Below are 9,454 nucleotides of genomic sequence, written 5' to 3'. Positions count from 1 at the left end.
TTCATGCTGACAAAACGCCTGCTGGACAACATGTGCGAAGATTCAATGCTCCAACTATAGACGAACTGGCAATTGTTATAGTCAGAGATCAATTCCAACCTAGAGATATTGTTCTTCATTGGAGAAACGATCAATTGACAAAAGTTGCAGAAACTCATCGATGCTACGATGCCCTGCAATATCCAATCATTTTTTTGGGATGGTGCCGATGGATATCACTTCAACGTTAAGATGATAAATCCAGTCAGTGGCGAAGAAACAAATATGAAATGCAGCGCAATGAACTATTATTCATACTGATTAATGATGCGAGAGAATGAAGACAATCACACTTTGAAATTCCGTCAATTGTTTCACCAATACAGCATAGATATGTATGCAAAAATCAAAAGAGAACGTTTGATATTCATCCATTTGAATCAGACCAAGCTTTGCTCTGACGAATACGTTCACTTGCGAGATGCAGTTTTAAATGACGGCAATACAACTAACCTAGGGAAACTAACAATTTTGCCATCTTCATATAGTCAGTCCACATCATATGCATGAGTACACTCAAGATGCAATTGCATATGTTCGTCACTAAGGGCATCCAGACCTATTCATTACATTCACATGCAATCCAGCTTGGGACGATATACAACAGCTCTTACTTCCTGGACAATCGCCGGTGGATAGGCATGACATTACAGCATGTGTTTTCAGACAGAAGCTGAAATCGCTGATGGATTTCATGGTGAAACATGAAGTGTTTGGGTCTGTGCGCTGCTAGATGTACTCAGTGGAATGGCAAAAAAGAGGATTGCCACACGCACATATACTAATCTGGCTCTATAACAAAATCACTTCAAATGAAATGTAATATGCGCTGAAATACCCGATGACGACGTCGATAAGGATTTGCATGAAGTTGTGACGAAAAATATGATACATGGACCTTGTGGTACACTGAATCCAAATTCACCATGCATGTTATATTTTAGCGTCCTGTTACACTGATTCATTTTATGCTAACAGTCTTACAATGTATACACTTTTTCCCCTTATTCTTCACTTCCACACTACATATTTCAGCACTAATGTGCATCATCAGGTGTCTTTATGCACGTTAAACTATTGTACTGCATGCCATGATGTCTTCATTCTAAAATGACTAAAATCTGTATTCGTCATATATTTCGATGAATTCTAAATAATAAAACTTTTCAGGATTCATCCTACGTCGCACTCAAACATGCGAATTATGCCAATCCTCTTTTATATGAGCACTCTTCCTACATACATTTGTGTATCATGTTCTGTGTTGTGTTTTGCTCCTGTTACTGCATGCATACTGTTAATGCCAAGCATTGACAATTCATATGGAAGGAGTCTTCAAATTTTCATCCATAGAAAACTTGAATATTGTCACTACCATGCTCAGCGCTTGTGGGGTTGTGATCTTACCATAATGCTCACATGCAAAACTGGATTAAAATTTTTCTCATATGTCTGTTTATAACATTATGATGTTTCTGCTTTATTGCTGACTTATATATATTGCATTGATTCACAATGCTGCATCCTCAGAACAGTGTATTAAAATTGAGTAAGAACTGTTTTAGTGTTTAGGTTTTATAAAGGCCTTCCTTGCACATGTGTAATATGTATGGGATCTGTCTTAATTCACAAGTCTGTTCAGCCATCTTTCCCACACTGGTAAAACTAAAGAAGGACCATTTTAGAGAGACAACCATGGGAAAATCGTTAATTTTGCTGTTATATGCAGGGGTTCAAGTCCTAGCCAACTTAATTCCCCATGTCCTCCTCCACAGAAAGTGCTAGGATCATAACAATGGGATCATTACTACAATAAAGGATATGCGGGGAAATCCAAAAATCATCTGGCATTAGTAGGACATAGAAGAAAACACAAACTGCTTACTGCTGGTGAGATGAGGGAGCTGTTTCAACTCAAAGGAGAAGGAGGAAGGAAGGAAGGACAAAAAGAAAATATTATCTGCATGAAATTTGATGGGTAATGCAAGTAACCACTGTGAACTACAAAAACAGTTCTTAAAATTGCATTGCAGATTTTTCTGCATGGGAAGACTAGTAGTTTTATGAATAAAGAAATAGAATTTCCAACAGCATAAATGTACTAACATGAAATAAAATTCAATTTCACGATCAATTGTGCCTGTTATTCCTTATCCTGACACATGTTCACATGTCTTATGATTAAATGCTAATAAAACTGTTAATAGTAACACTGATTTCAATATCAAATATCCACAGTCTGTCACTATTCACAATTAGTGATATTGAAACATGTTTTAACAAGTATATGTTGATCCAAATACACAGTACATTAATTAGATAATAATGCTGTTGTCTTGGATTCAGCCACGCATACCACCCTATACGTGACATTATGTAAAAGACCTAAACGACCTTTCTTACTCCCCAAAGTACATTAAAATACTGCTAGACTTTCTGTGTGATCCTTGGGATAACTAAATTTGCTGTAAAGGAAATCAATACAATATATTAAGGTTTAAATCCAAAGGCATTAACTATTTTTTGTTTGAAATTGCCAGTTAAAATGTTATGAGTTTTGATGGTATTCTTTAATGTACAGCATTCATATGCTGGATTTCAGTCTCCTTGGTGTGTATATGGAGTACTGCCTTCTGCAATATAACACCATGTAGTCTTGTACATTTACACTTAAGTCTGCCGTTAAATGAAAATGTAATGTAGTAAACTGCAGAATGACTTGTGGGGAAGGTCTTGTCTGTAACTTACTACCAGCAGAGGCCTTTATGAATTAATTTTATTTATATTTCATTACGTAACTGTGACTGACATGGAATACCAGAAATTATCAAAATATTATACCCAAACAGACTGTCACTTACTTAAAAGCCTAAATCAGTTGCTATGTTTGTTAAATACTGAGTGTCATTAATTTCAATAAAGCAGAAATGTAACACATTTTGGGGCTCATATGTCAGCAGTTTCACAAAGTGGACAATTCTGGTTTGGAAAATGTAAGCATTCCTATAAAAGTTATACATCTTGTACTCAACTGCTTAAAAATGCTGCTGATTCCTCCATTACAGCTTTTCCCTAGTTTTCTGTCATGAAACTGAGAATACAAAGACCTTGTGATGCTGAACTATGTGCAGTGCACAGTACATGTGTAAATGTTTCCTGTTCAGGATGCCCTTTCAGCAGACAGCTTTGAGAAGTTTTCAGATGAAGTGGTGTTGGAAGTGTCAGCTGATATTCTGCAGAAACTTCCTAAGAACTATGACTTGGATGTAGCCCTGGAAAAGTACCCCATGTTATACAATCAGTCTATGAACAATGTGCTGGTCCAAGAAATGGGGCGATTCAATGTCCTCCTGACATGTATCAGAAACAGCCTCATCAATGTTCAGAAAGCTATCAAGGGTGAGTATCATGATTAAATTTAACAAGCAGGCCGAAAGTAGATGAGTTTGAGAGTCAGTTTAATTAAGCCAGATATTTACTGTTATATTCCAAAAACATATTTGTACCAATTTATCATCATCACAAACCTTTATATCTTGCATGGTAAAAAGGACTTTATACAAGCATTCCAGTGTCTTTGGAATGCCTACAAATCATCCTTGTAAATCCTCTCAGCAATGTCATTAGAGCAGGCAGAATATTATCATAAGATGCAAAATGAGACATTTTCATGAAAACATCTTAGTTTTCAGAAACATTTAAAATTGACCAAAATGAAGCAATTATGCTGGATGTTCCAAAATTGAAATTTATGTTTTTGGAACATATTATGTTATTAATGTGCTTTATAGGAAAGCTCACTCTCATGATGTAAATTTCACTTGTTTGGTTGAAGATGTAGTGTTTTAAATTCATGTAGTGCTATAAATGTTTCAGAAGACTGTGCCAATACATTGCATACTGCAACTACAAAAAAACTGAATACCAATGACTGATACAAACTTCCCCTCTCAAATATTCATTTTTATGTATGCAGTTGAAGTGAAGATGAATAGACACAGAGAGTGAAGTTGGTATGGGTTCCACAATATTTGGGAATGTATGCCAGTTATCCATATAATATGCACAGAAATACTGGGTTTTTGGACTTTTTCCATCATCTCAAATTCTAGGTAATAGAGGACATGAAGTTTTGGAAACTGGATCTGTTTCTGTCTTCAGGTCAGGACCCACCTGAGTAGGTGTCTTCCTTTCTCATGTGAAGACAGAAACAGATCCAGTTTCCAAAACACTGTGTCCTCTATTACCTAGAATTTTGGACGAAGGAAAAAGTTAAAAAACCCAGTAATTCTGTGTGTCATCCACCATCATCAGAACCCTTTATAATCTACCATATAAAGTGGTTTACATATTTAATCCTTCTCTTTAAGTTCACTGTGGGTGTATTTTCTGTTTTGAAAGCAGGTTATAAATTGTACATGGAGTGCAAAAATTTGAATTTTGTTGCCTACTTCCCTTCCTTAAAAGGACAAATTGTCAGCTTTTGAGATGACCATGGTGTCTGACTCTGTGTGTGTGTGTGTGTCCACCCATTTCAAATCCTGAACCCACTGACCTATTTACACAAAACTTGGTATGAATGTTATACCACTGGGGGCAACCCCAATGCCACTTGCCACTCAGTAATAACAAGGCGGGTGCGCAACAGTGTGAGTGGGAGTGACACTACTGCCAGTTACTTGTATAATAGGGCCACGCCATAGCTCAAGCGGTTAGTTGCTGGCTTTCCACTGTGGTGGCCTGGGTTCAATCAGGTGGGATTTGTGGTGGACAAAGTGATGCTGGGGCAGGTCTTCTCTGAGTACTTCGGTTTCCCCCTGCCAATCTTCATTCCATCAATTGCTCCACAATCACCCTCACCTATCATCTGGGGATGGTACAATACGCCAGAAGTGGCCACAGTACAAGGAACATAGTCCCACCCCACTAGCAATAAAAAAAAATGCTTTTATAATATATAATAACATCATAGCTGTCATGTGAAAATTTTTCTTGGCTGTCAGTTTGGTGACATTTCATGAAACCTGGGAACTAGGTGTGTGTGATTTCATATGAAGACAGATCTGTCACTGTACTTGTACATTACGTGTAAATATTATTTGTAAGGCAACATTTAAAAACATTGTGACACTGCAAAACTTTGAGATCATGAGTGTCAGACTTACTGTACACATCATCTGTACTTATGCAATAAACTTATCACAGAAATAATACAACAGAGTAATAGATCAGTAAAACTATAATCCTATGCAACAGGAAATTAAACTTATTCTGCTTGGACCTTCTTGTTTTTTGTATTACAGATACCAAAGTCTATGGAGATGATGCCTAATCTATGTGGACAAATTGCAGGCTGACAGTAATTGTTATCCTGAATCCCATACCTATTCTTAAACACATGAAGATTAGCATAATTTTGAACACACCAGTAAATAGATCTTTGTTAGAATACCAACAAAAAAACTAAAGTAAACCATGAGATAAGTCACAGATATTAAAAGAGAATAATAACTGTAACAACCTGTGAAAATATTTGAGATTTACACTAGTTTTATTTCAAAGTAAATGCAATTTTTTGTTTTACTTCTATTTCTGAAAATAACTGATTTGTTGTAACATTGGTTTAAGAACGTTTTCTATTGTATTGTGTGTTATAAGAGGGTTTCACACTGCAAATAATGAAATTGCTGTTCTAATTAATATAGATTTTTCATACTTTGTACAGAATGTTGTCTTATATTCTTCTGCCAGTTAATACCATTTGTGAATAACATTTTCAGTGTCCATTAATGCAAATGCCAAAATCACCTAACTATTTATAAAAATGTTGTGTATTCAACAGGTATGAAACCAGATGTCATGATCAAGCAGCTAGCATTTCTAATTTGTATTTAAAGATCTCAGATTCAAGTCTTGGTCCAGAGAGGCCATCTTGACTGAGATTTTTCATGATTTTTCCTAATTCCTCAAGGCCATGATCACTTATGCATCTTTTCTGATTCACAATTTAGTATTTCAGGCTATATAACTTATGCAGCTGAAATACTACTGTTCAATAATCCAGCAGTCATCAACAGTCATGAAAGAAGTATGACATCATTATTTTGACCTTACCACTAGGCTACCAAGTTCTCTGGTTTTGTGAAGTGGACTGTTGCAAGTGTTTACTATGAAATTTAAATTTCCTATCAGGCTTGATGGTGATGCCACTTGAGCTGGAAGAGGTGGTGACAAGCATCCTCACAGGAAAGACCCCATCTGTGTGGATGAAACAGTCATATCCATCCCTGAAACCCCTTGGCAGCTACATCAGCGATTTTCTGGCCCGACTGGACTTCTTCCAGGTGCTGTAAAGTAAAACTGTGGATATTTTTTAGGTTCTGCCAGGAATAAATTGTGTACTTTCATTAAATTTAAGCTTCTCTTCACATGCTGTGCTCAGTTTAATTCATCAGCTGACATAACCGCTTTTGAAGTCAGATTTTGCCTGCAAGAAAAGAAACTTTTGTTCGCATGCTGGGCTGAGATTAATTCATCAGATAATGCTCAGTAAGAGCAGGATTGATGCTGTTAAGAAATTTCTGTGAAGCTTTGAGTATTTGTTCCCTCTGCTGTTTAATTTTCATGTTCAACTTTCCTGGATCATGGCTGCTTCTTACACCCTAAGGTTAACTTCATCCCTTCATGTTCAATCTCATTCTTATTTTTCTGCTTATGTTTTAGTATTTTTTGGTGTATTTAAGACCAACCAAGAGACCGCCACTTGTCAGCAAAGTTAGTGCCAACGTTTAGCGGACAGAGGATGTCATGTGGTCAGTGCAATGAATCCCCGCGGCCATTAATTTCGGTTTTCTAGACCAGAGCCGCTACTTTTCCATTCAAGTAGCTCCTCAATTATCCTCACGAGGCTGAGTGGACCCCATTCCAGACCCACTACTTCTCAGAAAATGTGGTAGTGCCAGGAACCGAACCTGGGACCTCTGGACCTGTAGCCAGGAACTCTGACTACTAGACCAGAGGTTGTTGGTATAGTTCACTTGTGGACTAAAGCCACGGAGTTTGTATTTTAAGATTCAGGGCCTGAATATTGGCAAAGTTCAACTATCAGCAAATTTAATTTTCTTTCATATTGGACATTAAGATTTAAATACTCATTTCAACACATAAATCAGGAACATTTTTAAACAAACGTTTCAGGTACCAACAGAATAAATTCTGTCTCCTGTCCCTTACTTTCATGGGAATGAAAATTCATGTGTTCAAACTGAGACCTATTTAAGATAAATCAGAACTTCTGTTAGAGACAGTATCCTGGTAATAAAAAGACTTTACTGTATGCATTTTGAGCTCACACTGATTGCTAATTTAGTTATTTTTATAATGTTGTATGAACTGCTGAGATTGTGATGTAATGATCTGTGATTATGCAACAAATCTATTGCAAAAAATTATATAACAATAACAGAGTAACAGATCAATAAAACTATAAATCTGTGCAGCAGGAAATTAAACTTTGTGTGTTCTCCTTGGAAATTATTGTTTTTTATATTATAGATATTAAAGTCTGTTGAGATGATGCCTAAACTATGCAGTCAAACTCTCACACTGACAGTAACTGATACCTTGAACACCAGGCCTGTTCTGAAACACAAGTAGATTAGAACAGTTTTGAATATATCAGTAAATAGATCTTTGATTGTGTCATATGGAATTAAACAATAAACAATACCAAGAAACAGAAGTAAACTCTAAGATAATTCACAAAAATTAAAGAGAATAACTGTAACAACCTGAGACGACTGCCAGACAAATGTTGCAGAAAGCAGTCATTATGTAGATTAACATCATGTTTAATTTAATAAGCTGCATGTTTGAATGGCCAAAAGGCTAAGGCTGCCTGGAATAGGTCATTAAGTTTTCCATGTAGGTACCTTTTAGGACTTTCATTATGCCAGAATCCAGGCTTATTATTAGTACACAGTGGGCTAAAGCCATATTCTGACAGTGCTGTGAAAGGGTGGGAAAAATTCACATCAATCAGAGAGCGCTAGTTGTGGCCAGAATTCAAACTGGATCTCATAAACAAGCATCAGGCACTTCATTGGCTGGCTGTCATGTAATGTTGGTCATATGTGAGTCAGAGAATGTTGGAAGGAAGATAATTTGGGCATAACTCAATTGTAGGTTATTTAACAACATTTTCAACTGCAAATGTCACATACTGATAAATGCAGTGGAAAGATTATCCTGCATGGTGAGTAGGAAAGGGGATTTGGAAGGACACTGTCAAAGCTTCTTTGAAAATACTATACCAGCATTTGCCTGCAAAGAATAAGTAAAGGTGTGAAAAATCAAAAGGATGCTCAAAATTATTAGATCAAAGAAAGCAAACCAAACTGCAATGGTTACAGGATCCAATCGAGATAAATGGGGATAATCTGAACAATATAAGACGTGAAACCAGCAGGCATTTCAGGAACAAAAAGAGGGCATATCTGAAAGACAAAATTGATGAGCGTGCAGTAAGAACAAGAACATTAGAGACCTGTATAAAGGAATAAATGACTTTAAGAGGGGTTACCAGCCTAGCAGTAACTTAGTGAAGGATGAGAATGGTGATCTGCTTGCAGATTCCCACAACATTTTGAATAGGTGGAGGAACTACTTCTCTCAGTTACTGAATGTACATAGGGCCAATGCTGTTAGGCAGACAGAAATCCATACACGTGAGCCGTTAATACCTGATCCTAGCCCTTTTGAGGTTCAAAGTGCTATTGCAAAATTGAAACGGNTCAAGGTTAAGTCCATATATAGATGAAATTATTGGGGATCATCAGTGTGGGTTTCGACGTAACAGATCAACTACAGATCAGTTCTTTTGCATTTGTCAGATATTGGAGAAAAAAATGGGAGTACGATGAGACAGTACATCAGCTATTCGTAGACTTCAAGAATGCCTATGATTCAGTTAGGAGGGAAGTATTGTACAATATTCTAATAGAGTTTGGGATACCCATGAAACTAGTTAGGTTTTAAAATGTGTTTAAATGAAATGTATAGTAAAGTCCGTGTACGTAAACATTTGTCTCATAAATTTCCTGTTCAGAATGGTCTAAAACAAGATGCTTTATCGCCACTTCTTTTCAACTTTGCTTTAGAATATGCCCAGGAAGGTCCAGGGAAACCAGGTGGGACTGAAATTAAATGGGACACATCAGCTGTTGACCTATGCCGATGATGTGAATCTACTGGGTGATAATGTACATACCATAAAGAAAAACTCACAAACTTTAATTGATGCAAGTAAAGAGGTTGGTCTAGAACAGCGATGGACAACTGGCAGCCCGCGACTTGATTTACTCCGGCCCCCTTTCAAAAATCTTAACTTCACAGCTGTATTTGCATAGAATTCAGT

At 36.7% G+C, this 9,454-nt stretch overlaps 1 protein-coding gene across 1 annotated transcript in view; it reads left to right on the top strand.

Annotated features, from left to right (window-relative positions):
- The window catches only part of LOC111864363 (dynein heavy chain 7, axonemal), a gene marked incomplete at its 5' end in the record, with an annotated part of 12,212 nt that extends 5,345 nt beyond the window's left edge, over window positions 1–6,867 (top strand). Inside the window, 2 exon segments of the mRNA XM_033751409.1 lie at window positions 3,204–3,438; window positions 6,232–6,867. Of these exon segments, the coding sequence (XP_033607300.1) occupies window positions 3,204–3,438; window positions 6,232–6,392 (396 nt within the window).
- Window positions 6,868–9,454: the final 2,587 nt, after the last annotated feature.

Source organism: Cryptotermes secundus, unplaced genomic scaffold (assembly GCF_002891405.2).
Source record: "Cryptotermes secundus unplaced genomic scaffold, Csec_1.0 scaffold338, whole genome shotgun sequence".
NCBI classification, from domain to species: domain Eukaryota; kingdom Metazoa; phylum Arthropoda; class Insecta; order Blattodea; family Kalotermitidae; genus Cryptotermes; species Cryptotermes secundus.
The sequence above is the reverse complement of the archived record's forward strand: the minus strand, read 5'-3'. Positions and strand labels throughout refer to the sequence as shown.